The following is a 13,562-nucleotide window of genomic DNA, read 5'->3' as shown; positions in this document are numbered from 1 at the left end:
AAAAAAAAAAAAAGGGCTGGAGATGGAGCTCAGTGCAAAGGCCCCAGGTTCAAACCTCAGGACTGCAAAATGAGGGAAAAGGAGAGATTTATTGATGGCATTTTTGACACAGAGACAGGGAGCTAGAGATGGGGATGGGAAAAGGAGACTGAATTTGGGGTGGGGGAGGACAGGAGGAAGCCAAAGGGCGGGGAAAGAAAGGTTCAGCCAGGGAGGGTGACCCTCCCCTCCACCACAGGTTTTGGGGAAGTAGCCAGCGCCCTGAGGAGACTGAGACTTTCAACGGAAAGAGGGAGGAAGTGAATTATGCACAGAGCTGGCTGGCCTGACTCAGAGTTTCCAGAGGTGATGTAGAGTTTCCATCCCTCACCCCACCTGCAAAAAGGGTCCTCAGGAAGGACAGCTGGCCCTCAGGAGATGAGGGACGGAAAGAAATATCTGCAACAGGCCGTCTGTTCTCCTCTTTACTGTTCCCTCCGGGGTCATGTTGGTGGCAAACGCTCTGTATACATCAACCCTTAATTCCGCAGGGCGGGGGAGACAGTATCATCCTGAGTGTGGAAAAAGTTCGGAGGCTCCGAGTGGAGAAACTTGTCACATTGGCGAAGCTGGAGAAAATGAGGATAGGTGGGATTCGAACCCTTGGACCAGTGAGCCCCGGAGCGAGGGGGCCCCGCCTAGGTTTCTATAGAAACAGGCGGCCGGTGTCTCCATAGCAACGCCTTCTTTAAATTCCACCCTAATTTGCCGAGGCTACCTACTGCGCGTGCGCGCTGGCTTACGTCACAGGGCCAGGCGCCGGAAGAGAACTTCACAGCGCCGGAAGTGGCCGGCAAAGGCTACCTCGTGGAGAAGGCGGCATGGGGCAGTCGGGGCGGGTAAGAGGTGGCTCCTGAGGAAGTTAGGAGCGTCGGTGGGGCCCAGGCCGAGGTCGCGACGTCGACTGTTTTATCCTGTTGTTCCCACAGTCCCGGCACCAGAAGCGTGCGCGCGCCCAGGCGCAGCTCCGCAACCTCGAAGCGTACGCCGCGCAGCCGCACTCGTTCGTGTTCACGCGGGGCCGTGCGGGGCGCAGCGTCCGACAGCTCAGCCTGGATGTGCGGCGGGTCATGGAGCCGCTCACCGCCACCCGCCTGCAGGTCGGCACCACCTGCCCTGGCCCCGGCATCACGGCTGCAGAAAGGGACCTTTGTGGGGGCGTTGTCTCTGCCTCTCCGGAATTTGGGGTGTTGCAACTAAGCAACCGGCTTGGGACTTAGCGGGGGCCGATCCCAGCGCCCGGGAGGCCGAGGCAGGAGGTTTGCCGCGAGGTCAAGGCGGGTCTGAACTAAGTGGCAAAGACAAAAAGTACTAGGGTTGGAGGTACAGCGGAAGGTTCTTGTCCTTGGCTTCCATCTCAGCACCTCAGAAAAGGAAGTTTACGTGTGGCCAGCGTACAATGCCGTGGAGTAATGAGAATCGCTTCCGCCCAGGAAAGACGTCAAGTTTTTCCTTTTTGTATCCTTTTTTCTACTCTAGGTGCGCAAGAAGAACTCTCTGAAGGACTGCGTGGCTGTGGCAGGGCCCCTGGGGGTCACCCATTTCCTGACCTTGAGCAGAACAGACAACAGCATCTACCTGGTGAGCGGCCCGCCCGCTGGGCCCTGCCCCGGCCCAGCCCCATCTCTCAGGATGAACCCTGTGCCTCTGAGCTGCCCTGATTTCTGGCTTCAAAGTAAACGCTCTGAAGAGAGGGGTGGAGGTCCCGCGCTCCCTGCCTGCCCTGCACCTTTGCCCTCACTGTCCTCTCCTCCTGCAGAAGTTCATGCGCCTCCCAGGGGGTCCCACCTTGACCTTCCAGATCAACAAGGTAAGGTGGGGGGCAGCTGGGCTCCAGGGTGGCCCGGTCCCAAGTGCAGCCACCCACCCGCTGCCCTCCTTGCAGTACACGCTGGTGCGCGACGTGGTCTCCTCGCTCAGGCGGCACCGCATGCACGAGCAGCAGTTCACCCACCCGCCCCTGCTGGTGCTCAACAGCTTCGGCCCTCATGGCATGCACGTGAAGCTTATGGCCACCATGTTCCAGAACCTGTTCCCCTCCATCAACGTGCACAAGGTGGGTCACCTCTTAAGTGGCAGGGCGGGTAGGTGGGCAGGCCAGGTGCCAGGTGCTGCAGAACTTTGTGGTAACCTCTCTTCACCTCCAGCAATGAAGCCATTACCTAGAGGTTGTGATCAAGGGAGCAGGAGCAGAGGGTTGGTTTTTATTTATTTATTTATTTATTTTTTGTGAAACGGGTTTCCCTCTATAGTTGAGGCTGCCCCCAAACTCGTGGCCATCATCTTGCCTCAGCCCCCTCCCCCCCATGCAGGGATTGTAGGTGAGCGCCCCCACCCCTGCACTGTGGTTTTGTTAGGTTGTGGCGTGACTTTAGGTGTGAAGTGAGACCTTGTACAGAGCCACCAAGCTTCATGTTCAGTGCTAATCCCTGGCACCAGTGGCTCTTGGATTTTTTATTATGAGGTACTGCTCCTACTGCTGCAGTGAGGGTGCTGCTAGCCGCTAATCCCAACAGTCTGGGAGGCTGAGGCCGGCGGGTCACAAGTTTGAGACCAGCCTGGGGAATTTGGTGACTTAACAAGGCTCTCTCTCAAAAAATACAAAGGGATGGGAAAGGAGCTCAGGGCAGTCAGAAGTCCTGTGTTTGAACCTCAGTACTGAAGAAAAAAGTGCTATTTCAAGAAATCTGCCCCAAAACCAGGGTTTCTAGCCTGGGCCTGGGCAGCTCGAGGTTGGCACCAGTCTGTGTGGGTCACCAGTACCACTGCATGACGAGACATTGGGCACTGGGGACACGTACTGAGGTGGCTCTGCCTGTTAGGGTCAGTGGTGTCCCTGCGAAGGCGTTGCAGCTCTCATGGTCCTCCTGTCCTCCAGGTGAACCTGAACACCATTAAGCGCTGCCTCCTCATCAACTACAACCCGGACTCACAGGAGCTGGACTTCCGCCATTAGTGAGTGGGCCTGGTTTTAGGGGGGCAGTAGTGGGGACCCGGTGTGGCTGATGAGGATGTTGCCACTGAGACTGTGTGATGCTCAGTCTGAAGTAAACGCGCTGACACACCACGGGGAGGGAGCGGTAAGAGGACTCTGCCCTGTGCTGTGACCCTGACCCCACCACCCCGCCCCTACAGCAGCATCAAGGTGGTCCCTGTGGGTGCCAGCCGGGGCATGAAGAAATTGCTGCAGGAGAAGTTCCCTAACATGAGCCGCTTGCAGGATATCAGTGAGCTGCTGGCCACGTGAGGAGGGTGCCTGAGGAGGGTGCTGGGCGGGACCCAGGACCTGGGACACACACCCACTGTGAGCCTGGCTCTGGGCCCATACACCCCATCTACACAGGGGCGCTGGGCTATCAGACAGTGAGGCAGAGCCCGACGGGGAGCACAATATCACGGAGCTGCCACAGGCTGTGGCAGGGCGTGGCAACATGCGAGCCGAGCAGAGTGCTGTGCGGCTCACAGAGGTGAGGCCCAGCTGACCCCAGGCCACCATGGCCACTGACCCCTACCCCAGCAGCTGCCTGACAAACCCTTGTCTCCCAGATCGGTCCCCGGATGACGCTACAGCTCATCAAGATCCAGGAGGGCGTCAACGAGGGCAACGTGCTGTTTCACACTTTTGGTGAGGTGGGGAGGGAGTGGCCATGGTGGGTGCAGAGGTGCAGCTGTTGGGCCCCCAGTGAGTACTACGTCCCTCGTTGAGCCCTGTGTCCCCTGAGCAGTGCACAAGACTGAGGAGGAGCTTCAGGCCATCCTGGCAGCCAAGGAGGAGAAGCTGCGCCTCAAAATGCAGAGGCAGGACCAACAGGCCCAGAACGTGCAGCGCAAGCAGGAGCAGCGCGCAGCCCACAAGTGTGTGGGGGCTGGGGGCGGGGGGAGGGGCATCCTCAGCTGCCAGGTGACTGGGTGACATGTCTGCTCCAGGAAGAAGAGTCTGGCAGGCATGAAGAGGGCACAGGCTGGTGCTGACGGGGACAGTGATGCTGAGGACCCTGGGGTACCCCCAGAGGTGGAGAGCCCAGCCAAGCAGGAGGAGGAGGAGGAAGAGGAGGCCGAGTACTTCCGCCAGGCTGTGGGCGAGGAGCCCGATGAGGGTGTGTGGCAGTGTTGTGAGTGGAGCCGCTGGGACCTGAACTGTTCACAGGGGTCTCTGACATGGTATCTCCCTACAGACATGTTCCCCAGGGCCACCAAGCGGAGACGGCTCACCGGACCCCCCAGAAAGCAGACCAAGTCGAGGCCAGGTCAAGGCTCAGGCAGAGGTGTTGGACAGAGGCCACCCAGGCCCCAGGGGGGGCCCCGCAGAGCCCCAGCTAAGCTGGGATCCAGAGGGGTTGCCCGGGACCGTGGCCAAGGCCCGAGGAGACCGCCCAGGAGAGGGGCTTGAGCCCAGCCCCACAGACATGGACGCCCCAGATTGGGGCCCGAGTGGTGCCAGTGGCCCTTGGTTTCCTTTCATAAAGGAGCTGTTATCCCCACCTCCCCTGCAATAAAGGAGCAACCCTGCCTGAGTGTGTACAAGATGGGCAATAGGGAATCGAGCTGCCAAGCCTGGGGCCTGGCTTCCGGCAATGGGAAGGTCCTCATGGGCCTCCCACCAGCGTGGCGCAATGAGGAAGTGGGAGCTGCCCTGGTGCCAGTGCGCCGTGAAGGTTGAGGTTGCTGCCGCCTGCGAGGAGGGAGAGGCCAAGTGCAGGCTGGAGCTGGGAGGTTCACGGGATCCCGCCTGGAGGCCGAGTGTGAGCAGCAGGCAGCATGGCAACCATGGTGCTGGGTGAGCAGTGGACTGGGTGGGCTGGGGGCTGGGCGGGCCTGCTGTGTGGCCCGTTAGTGCTGTGGACTAGCCGGTTCTCAAGAGGGAGATAAGTTAGATCCAGAGTTGAGACAGAACTGTTGTCCCACCCACTATGCAGCTACTGGTGGACACAGGGCACCCTGACGTAGGGGCATCGGGGACTGAAGCCCAAAGATCAGGGCAGGAAGGCCTCTCCTGGCCAGATGGGGGAAGGGGTGAGGCCAGGAGTCTGGCCAGCCCTGGCTGCTGGCCTCAGGTGCAGTGCGTGTCCTGGAGCAGCTGCTGAGCCGGTTGGGGCACAGAGTCGAGGCCCCTGGCGAGGGTGGAGTGGGTGCCTGCAAGGGCTACCAGAACCTGCCTTTCTGTGTTAGTTCACATCTTTTGTTTGCTTTGTGGACTAGGGATCAAACCTGGGACCTTAGCTGGGCCTGGTGGTACAGGCCTGTAATCCCAGCACCCAGGAGGCTGAGGCAGGACAATCATTTTCAGACCAGCCTGGGCTACAAAGTTGAGTTCAAGGCTAGTTAGAACTACACAGTGAGATCCAGTCTCAAAAATAAATGGGGAGGGCTGGGGAGATAGCTCAGTTGAGTAAGTGCTTGCCTAGCAAGTACAAGGTCCTGAGTTCAATCCCCAGTACCACACAAAAAAAAAAAAAATGGGAGCGGCAGGTACAGCAGGCTGGCAAGATAGCTCAGAGGACTAAATGCCTGCTCAGGCAAGCACAGTGACCAGGTTCCATGCCCAGTACTACATGCAACACTAGCCCTGCCCCAGGTGTGCTGAGCTGGCCACCAAGAACTGACAAGGTGGCACACCTATAATCCCAGCACTGGGAAAGCTGAAAACGATCACTAGGAGTCTGAGCTATGAAGTAAGATCCTGTACCAAGTATGAACAAGAGATAGGGACCCACCCACATGCACTTGTGACAAGTTGCCCCAGGGGACTAACTGGTACCCTCTAGGTGGTGGGAGTGGGGCAGTGAAGATGGGTCATTGCTGGAAGGGGCTTTGACTGGAGCGAGCCAGGGGCAGGCCTGTCATTCGTCAGACACTGCAGGAGCTTGGGTCTGGCCTTCCAGCTCTACTTGATAGGAGCAGCAGAGGCCAGCCCCATAGCCAGGAGACCTGTGGCACTGTATCTGGGTTCTGGGACCCATACCAGGAAGGGCTCATAGCCACTGACACCTCCGTCCACAGGTGCCAGGCCCTGCAACTTCTCGGCAGCTGCCAACAGAGAGCTCAGCCACTACCAGGAGAACTTCCTGTGGCCCATCCTGGTGGCTGAGTTCCTGCTGGCTGTGGCTGGCAATGGCCCGGCCCTGCACCGCTTCTGCACCCGGGAGCCCCGGCCCTGGAACCCGGCTGTGGTCTTCTCAGCACAGCTGGCGGTCAGCAACCTGCTGTACGCGCTGACGCTGCTGCCGCTGGCCGCCTACTTCTACCCGCCCAAGCACTGGCGCTACGGTGCAGTAGCCTGCCGCCTGGAGCGCTTCCTCTTCACCTGCAACCTGCTGAGTGGCACAGTCTTCCTCACCTTCATCAGTCTCAACCGCTACCTGGGCGTTGTCCACCCCTTCTTTGCACGCAGCCACCTGCAGCCCAAGCACGCCTGGGCAGTCAGCATTGCTGGCTGGGGCCTGGCTGCCCTGCTGGCTGCCCCCACACTCAGCTTCTCTGGCCTTAAGAGTACGATGGCAGTGGGCAAGTGCAATGCCACCAGACCCGAGGCCTGCACTGAGTGCCAGGGAACTGTGGACCCCCACCAGCTTGGGGCCTACAGAGCCTATGGCCTGGCACTGGCTGGGCTCGGCGGGGCGCTGCCGCTGCTGCTCACACTGGCAGCCTACAGTGCCCTTGGCCAGGCTGTGCTGCGCAGCCCCAGCTTGCGGGCAGCCGAGAAGCTGCGTGTCGCAGTGCTGGTGGCCAGTGGGGTGGCGCTGTACGCTGTCTCCTACGTGCCCTACCACGTCATGCATGTGCTCAACGTGGACGCCCGGCAGCGCTGGCTGGCACACTGCCCTGACTTCCGCAGCGAGGCACAGGCCGTGCAGGAGCTGGAGCTGGTGCCCTACCTCGGCTACCAGGCCATGCGCGGCATCGTGCCGCTGGCTATCTGCATCCACCCACTGCTCTACATGGCTGTAGTGCCCAGCCTGGGCTGCTGCGTGGAGCACCGGGGTGCAGAGGACCAGGGCCACAGACACCAAGCCCCGTCTCCCACCACTGGAGCCACTCCCAAAGCCTCAGCACCCAGGTCCCCGGAGATAAACCTGCGACCCAGCTTATCTCAAGTCACAGGTACTGGGATGTGACGAGGACCCAGCGTGCCAGTCTCTCAGCCACTTCCGCGCCAAAGGTGGGCACTCACAGCGGGTCCAGCCGAAGGGGATGGGACAACCAACAGGACACACAGAGGACACTTTCAATATTTTACTGTCTGTGGAGCCCCCCCACCCACCCACTGTGGAGGCTGCCGGGTGTCACCAGGGGCCTGGATGGCAGGAGCAGCTGGCTCAGTTGGTTGACGGCCTAGAGAGAGGATGGGTAGGGAAGGTGTCAAATATGAGTGGGGAGTGGTCCAGACCCTGAAGGGCACCCCAAGACCCCCCCCACACAAGTGGGACTATGGGGATGGAAGGACAGTGCAGTGACACAGGCCACACATGGGGCTATACTGGAGACTCTGAGCCACACCCTGCCACTGTCTTGGGCCAGACACTGCCATTGGTGCCTGCCTGCCTGCACGCCACACAAGCTCTGAGAAAGGACAATAAAAAAACGTCACTTCACACAGGCTGGTGACTGTCAGAATGATGTGGGCCTATCAGGCCCAGGATGACCACGGAGAGGAGGGGACAGACAGCAGAGTCTTACTTGGCCCACTCCACGTTGAGGATGAGGTGGTCGTAGCCAAAGCCAGACACACCGGCAATGGCACGTGCGGCATCCTCCCGGCGATGGAAGCTGATGAACGCAAAGCCCTGGGGGAGAGGGGGACAGAGATAGGACAGGGATGAGGTGGGGACCTCAGTCAGGAGAGAGGCTGGCAGCCCTGCGCAGCCTGCAACTGCTGTGCACCTTGGACTGTCCAGTGGTCTTGTCCTTGGCCAGGTAGATGCGGGAGATGGAGCCAAAGGGCCGGAAGAGCTCCTGCAGGTCGGTCTCACGTGTGTCCTCGGAGAGGTTGGTGACACGGATGGTGGCATTGTCATCAGCTGTGGGGACAGGCAAAGCAGCTTGGAGAAGGCCCCGCCCAGGCCCCACAAATGCAACACTGGGTAATTACAACGTGCCCAGCGTCTCTGTCCGATGCCTGGCCCGGGCCTTACCTCTGCGGTTGGGCTGCATGGACTCCCCACGGCGGCTGGCTCCATCCCGTAGACTGGGCGGCACGTACTTGCCCGTCTTGTTCTGCGCCGCCTGCACTGGCTCCAGCTCTGGCACCAAGGGCAAGGGCAAGGTCAGGGGTGCCCTGGCCACGGCCCCTGGCATCACTGCCTGGCCCTGAACATCCCTCCCCAACCTCCAAAGCCCTGATGACTGCAATAGCACCACGGTGGCACAGAGGCCCCCTCCAGCCTCCCTGGCAGTGTGAACAGCCAGAGATAGACGCACTCCCAGGGGACAGAAGACAAGACTCCAGGCTTGGAGCACTTAGGGGTGGGATGGCAGGCACACGACTCGGGGCAAGGACCATCTGGGTCAGACTCTCATGGAAGCCACAGCAGGAAAGTCACCCAGACTGGCCACCAGGAAATCACCCAAGAGGCCTGGATGTGGACAGTCACACGTGCATCCCGCAGGCAGACAGGCAGAGGCACACATGCACACACATGCACATACATACACACGCGGGAGGTGTTGGCATCTTGGACCACACACCAAGCTCATGCCAGGTCACTCGCCATCACCAACAGGATCCCAACCCAGTCCCTGATACTGCTGCGTGGGACAGGACAGCCAGTGACAAGCAGGTCCCACCCTGCCCGGCCCACACCTCCCGGCAGCTTCTCCTTCTCGCCGGTGGACAAGCCCAGCTGCTCCGCCAGCTCCTTCTGCATGGGCCCCAGCGTGTCCTTGTAGGGGCAGCGCGTGGTCCAGTGGTCGCCCTTGCAGATGCGGCAGGACACGATCTTCTGGCCCTTGAGTTTGTTCATCGGGTCCTCCTCCTCCTGGCAGTTCAGGTCCTGTGGAAGCGGGCACAGGTGCTCAGAGGGCCTGCGTAGCCCTCGCTGCTCCCAGCCTGCTTGCCACGCACTGCCACCCACCTCTTTGCTGGTGATGAAGGTCATGGAGACATCATCGCTGACCGTGGTGGTGGCCACGTTGGGCCCCGGCGGGTCAAACTCTGAGTTCCCAAACTTCTTCCAGTTCTGGGCTCAGGGAGGGAGAAGGGAGGACAAAGGGGAGTGGGGTCACACCCTAGGGCACCCCAGACACATGACCACTACTCTCAGAGTGTCTAGACCTTGAACCCCATTTCACTTTCTTGGAGTACTGGGAACTGAACCCAGGGCCCTCGCAGCAAGCTATGCGCCCCACCATTTTTATTTTTTTCATTTTTAGTTTTTGAGACATACTCTCCCTAAGTAACAAGTTGCCCAGGCTGTGCTAGACTTTGTGATCTCCTGCCTCAGCCTCCCAGAGGCCTCCCAGAGTGCAGGGACTACAGGCACGCCCTACCACACCAACTGACCCCCACTTTCACCATCCCCAACATTTCTCATGACAATCACAGTGACAGTTCCTAAGCATGTGGTGCAGGACTCGGCTTCATGCCAATCCAGGAAGCAGGGGCAGGTCCTAGGCCCTAGGAGCACTCCAGAGAAGAGCAAGAGGATGGGGGGGTAGGGGCTGGTGTACAGCCAAGGGTTCCTGGGGTACTCAGTGGGGTGGCAGATGACAGGCACAGCCTGTGCCCTGGGAGGGGCCTGAGGCTCAGCATCCTCCTACAAGGCGTCAGCCTGCATAGCAGAGTGAGGACCACAAGCTGCACATGCTGACACGAGCCTGTAATCCCAGCAATCTAGGAGGCTGAGGCAGGAGAATCCCATCTCTGAACCTACCTCAGGAAATTTAGCAAGACCCTGTCTCACAAACTAGAAGTGGCACCAACTTCCCACAAGGAATACAAACATAATGTAATAATATAAACTGAAAAAACAACAACAAATACAGGAGTAGGGACTGAGCTGTGCGAAGGCTCATGGTTCAATCTCCAGTTATATATTTGGTAGCAGGAATTGAACTCAGGACCTTGCGCTTCCCAGGCAGGAACTTTACAACTGAGCTTTATTCCCATCCCCAAACCACAGAACTACAAAAATAACAAGGATGTTAATGTCGATCTACCCCACCTACCTCCGCAACCTGGACGTTTAAGGGTCTCACAAACTGCCTCACACAGGGATTCCCAATTCCTCCGGGTCACCCCCCCCCCGGAAGAACCCCCCAAACAGGGACTAGGGCCTCACTTTTCTCCTCGCAACAGCCTTTGAAGCCTTCCGGGTCTCAATCCTGAAGGTTCGGACAATCTGCGTGCAGGGGAGAGTGGCTCAAGGTTGGCTGTGGTCGCAGGACCAGAGGGTCCTCCTCGCCTCCCCCGCAACGCACACATACATGACCCCAATCCGAGTGTCCCCAAGCGCAACAGCACTCCTCACCCCCGTCCCCATCCCAGCCTCACCTTGAACTTCTTGCCATCCTCATCTATCTTGTACTCCGTCACCGTCTTTATGTTTCCATTGATTACCTCCTTGGGAGGTGGCAGTGGAGCTGGCAGAGGGCAAAAGATAAGGGAGCTGACCCCAGGATAACGGGGGGCTGGGTGGGCTCGGGTGGGGCGAGGCGAAGTCCAGGGACAGGGCGGAAATGGTCGCTCACCTCCAGGCAGGAGCTCAGGCTCGGGGCTGGTGTCGCCAGTGGCCAGGGGGATCCCCTTGAGGAGCTCGCTGGTGACACATTTGTCTGTCAGGAGGAGGGTGAGGAGGGAGGGTCAGCCGGGGAAAGAGAGGGGACCTCAAACTCAGATGGTCTTTGGGACGCGCAGGAAGGGCGGAGAACTGGGCACGCATCGCGCTAGGGGCCGGCAGGCGACCTCCGAAAATAGGGGGTCTCCGGCGTGAAGGCGGGGGGCAGGCGATCCCAGCTGCCCGGGGCCCCGAGGCAGTGCGATCAAAGTTGGCAAAAGGTGGCCCCGGGAAGGCTGGCCACAGCGGGGTGTGGGGGTGGCCACGGCCGGGCCAGGGCTGCCTCGGCCGCTCGCGGCGACCGGCGCAGCGCTCACCGTCCTCGCCCTCCTCTTCCACCTGGTCCGCCCAGCTAGGCTTCGAACTGCGGAACAAGTTTGCGGGGAGAAGAGGGTTGGGTCAGGCGAGGTCCAGGCTCCACGGCCCCGGCTCACCCCGGGCCCTTCGCACTCTCCCGAACTCCCAGGCCGGCTCTCGCGCCCCCTCCGGGAGCCCGGACTCACTCAAAGTCTCCGGTCGGCATTGCTAACTCTTCACTCCACGCAACCCCAGCCCGGGCCAGAGAGCGGAAGGAGAGGGGATCGAGACTTCCGGTGTGTCCGACGTCGCCTAGAGGGGCCGGGACGCGGCGCCCACAGCGCCCTCTGCGGCCGGAGGTGGCGACGCCGAATGAGCACGCAGCGGAGCGCTGCTGGTACATTAGGTGGAGAAAAGCGCATCTCCGAGTTTATCCTGTTACATGTTAAGAATAACAATATAAACTAGGGGCCGGCAAGATAGCTTAGCAGACCAAAGCGCCTGCTTAGGCAAGCGTAGGCAAGCCCAGGGACCGCGGTTCGATCCCGCGCCAGCCCCGCCCCCAGGGCGGGCTGAGCCGGCCAGAATCTGGGGCAAAGTGGCACACGCCTGTAATCCCAGCGCTGGTGAGGCTGAAAACATGAGGATCACCACGAGTCCGAGCCGCATAGTGAGAAGCTGTAACAACCAAGTGCATTAACAACAATAATAATAATATAAAATAATAATACTAATTATGCTTTTAAGACAAGATTTCTCCATGTAGTTCAGGATGACCTTAAACTCACCAGCCCAGGGAAGCATCTGGCGATCCTCCTGCCTCAGCCTCCCAGATGCTGTGATTACAGGCTTGCTACATCATGCCCGGCCTTTCTCTTTATTCCTGAGGCTGTAGGGATGCGAAGTCTCTGAAATATTTTAGTGTCCTGGTTATGACCCTACTTTACTTCTAAGAAAACTTATTCTGGAAGCCAGTAAAACGCAGAGTAGGGGCTGGGGAGATAGCTCAGTGGAATAAATGCTTGCCTGGCAAGCACAAGGTCGTGAATTCAATCCCCGGGTACCACAGTAAATAAATAAATAAATAAATAAATAAATAAATAAAATGTAAGTCTTAAAAAAAAAAAAAAGCAGAGTGGAAGGGAACACAATAGCAGAAGAAGGAGACTGAGAAAGTGAGTCAACAAGAGTGCTGCCTGTGCGGTGGCGCGTGCTGGCAGTCCCCACACTCAGAGGCTGAGACAGGGACGATTGCCATGAGTTCCAGCCCAGTCTGGGCTACATATCTGAAAAAAAGAAAAAAAAATTACAATGAAGGACACATTACTGGGGGGGCCGGGGGAGATGGCTCAGTGGAATAAGCGCTTCCCTGGCAAGCTCAAGGGCCTGAGTTCAATCCCCGGTCCCGCACACACACACACACACAAAAGACACATTATTGTGAACCTTCTTTCAAAATCCTCCTCTTCATTTCAAACATGTATGTCATCATCCTTGTGACTTTCTGACAGTTCTGGACGTCCTTCTTGCTTGAGTTGTTCTGGCTGCCTCCTTGTCCTGAATTAATTCCAAACGTTTTCCTTTTATGGTCATTTTCCTTTTATGGTCATTTTGACTCCAGGGAAGAGGCAGCCCTCCCGCAGCGCCAGATCTGGTGAATAAGGTAGATGAGGCCGCTCAGCTCTATTTTACAAGCTGCCTCCTTAGGGGTGCTCGGCAGCCACCACAAGCATATTTTTTTATCACGCCTCATGAAAATTCATGAAAGAAAGATTCAGAGCTGTTGCAGAAATCAGCAAAAGGGGGCTGAGGAGATAGCTCAGTGGTCTAAGTGCCTGCCTGGCAAGCGCAAGGATCCGGGTTTGATCTCTGGTACCGCATGCCATGCTGGCCCTGCCCCCGGGGTGTGCTGAGCTGGCCACCCAGACCCAACCTGGTGGCGCACGCCTGTAATCCCAGTGCTGGGAAGGATGAGACAGGAGGATCTCTATGAGTCCAAGCTGCATAGTGAGACACTATACCAAATGAATACATAAATAAATTTAAATTAAAATAAATAAAAGTAAAAGAAAGTGGCAAAAGGGCTGGGGAGATAGCTCAGTAGTCTAAATGCTTGCCTGGCAAGTGCAAGGACCCAGGTTCAATCCTCAGTACTGGATGCCATGCCAGCCCTGAACCCTGGGCACCCTTTGCAGGCCCCGAAACTGGGCATGGTACTGCACCTCTACAATCTCAGCACTGGAGAGGCTGAGACAGGAGGATCACTACAAGTCTGAGCTATGTCATGAGACCCTGTACCAAATAAATAAATAATAGATTTTTTTTTTTTTTTTTTGCATTTTAGGGAAAGGTCTACAGGATATTCAGGGTCTCACTACTAGATTGGACTCATAGTGATCTGCCTGTTTACAGCCTCCCAAGAGCTGAGAATTACAGGCATGTGCCACCACACCC

The 13,562-nt window shown here is 58.2% G+C and overlaps 2 protein-coding genes and 2 non-coding genes across 4 annotated transcripts; 3 read left to right on the top strand and 1 right to left on the bottom strand.

Annotated features, from left to right (window-relative positions):
* The first annotated feature begins 800 nt into the window (after window positions 1-800).
* On the top strand, window positions 801-7,169 carry LOC101589541 (suppressor of SWI4 1 homolog). Its single transcript, XM_004633008.2, has 13 exons — window positions 801-878; window positions 969-1,139; window positions 1,519-1,620; window positions 1,799-1,849; window positions 1,925-2,095; window positions 2,918-2,994; window positions 3,175-3,282; window positions 3,383-3,506; window positions 3,586-3,664; window positions 3,765-3,894; window positions 3,967-4,136; window positions 4,215-4,298; window positions 6,040-7,169. The coding sequence occupies exons 1-13, from the start codon at window positions 861-863 to the stop codon at window positions 7,152-7,154; spliced, it is 2,400 nt and encodes a 799-aa protein (XP_004633065.1). The 5' UTR covers window positions 801-860; the 3' UTR covers window positions 7,155-7,169.
* On the top strand, window positions 1,657-1,742 carry LOC111817183. The gene has a single exon (XR_002821444.1). It is a non-coding gene; the product is annotated as a small nucleolar RNA SNORD105 (small nucleolar RNA).
* Window positions 3,032-3,109, top strand: LOC111817187. The gene has a single exon (XR_002821448.1). It is a non-coding gene; the product is annotated as a small nucleolar RNA U105B (small nucleolar RNA).
* A 90-nt stretch (window positions 7,170-7,259) lies between the features above and the next one.
* Window positions 7,260-11,394, bottom strand: Eif3g (eukaryotic translation initiation factor 3 subunit G). The gene is made up of 11 exons (XM_004633007.3): window positions 11,315-11,394; window positions 11,129-11,175; window positions 10,726-10,809; window positions 10,529-10,617; window positions 10,317-10,376; window positions 9,111-9,215; window positions 8,840-9,029; window positions 8,172-8,279; window positions 7,921-8,057; window positions 7,717-7,823; window positions 7,260-7,371 (listed from the first exon to the last, which is right to left on the bottom strand). Exons 1-11 carry the CDS (start codon window positions 11,332-11,334, stop codon window positions 7,356-7,358), a joined length of 963 nt encoding a protein of 320 aa, XP_004633064.1. The 5' UTR covers window positions 11,335-11,394; the 3' UTR covers window positions 7,260-7,355.
* Window positions 11,395-13,562: the final 2,168 nt, after the last annotated feature.

The sequence above is a fragment of the Octodon degus genome, unplaced genomic scaffold (assembly GCF_000260255.1).
Source record: "Octodon degus isolate 3935 unplaced genomic scaffold, OctDeg1.0 scaffold00050, whole genome shotgun sequence".
Taxonomy (NCBI): Eukaryota; Metazoa; Chordata; class Mammalia; order Rodentia; family Octodontidae; genus Octodon; species Octodon degus.
The sequence above is the reverse complement of the archived record's forward strand: the minus strand, read 5'-3'. Positions and strand labels throughout refer to the sequence as shown.

Excerpts from the sequence above, each read along its gene's own strand:
- LOC101589541 (XM_004633008.2), top strand. Across the intron at positions 1,140-1,518 it reads TCACCGCCACCCGCCTGCAG|GTGCGCAAGAAGAACTCTCT; the intron begins GTCGGCACCACC and ends TTTCTACTCTAG. Across the intron at positions 3,895-3,966 it reads GAGCAGCGCGCAGCCCACAA|GAAGAAGAGTCTGGCAGGCA; the intron begins GTGTGTGGGGGC and ends TGTCTGCTCCAG.
- Eif3g (XM_004633007.3), bottom strand. The coding sequence starts at position 11,334 with ATGCCGACCGGAGACTTTGA. Across the intron at positions 9,216-10,316 it reads AGGCTGTTGCGAGGAGAAAA|AACTGGAAGAAGTTTGGGAA; the intron begins GTGAGGCCCTAG and ends CCCTGAGCCCAG. Across the intron at positions 7,824-7,920 it reads AGACCACTGGACAGTCCAAG|GGCTTTGCGTTCATCAGCTT; the intron begins GTGCACAGCAGT and ends CCTCTCCCCCAG.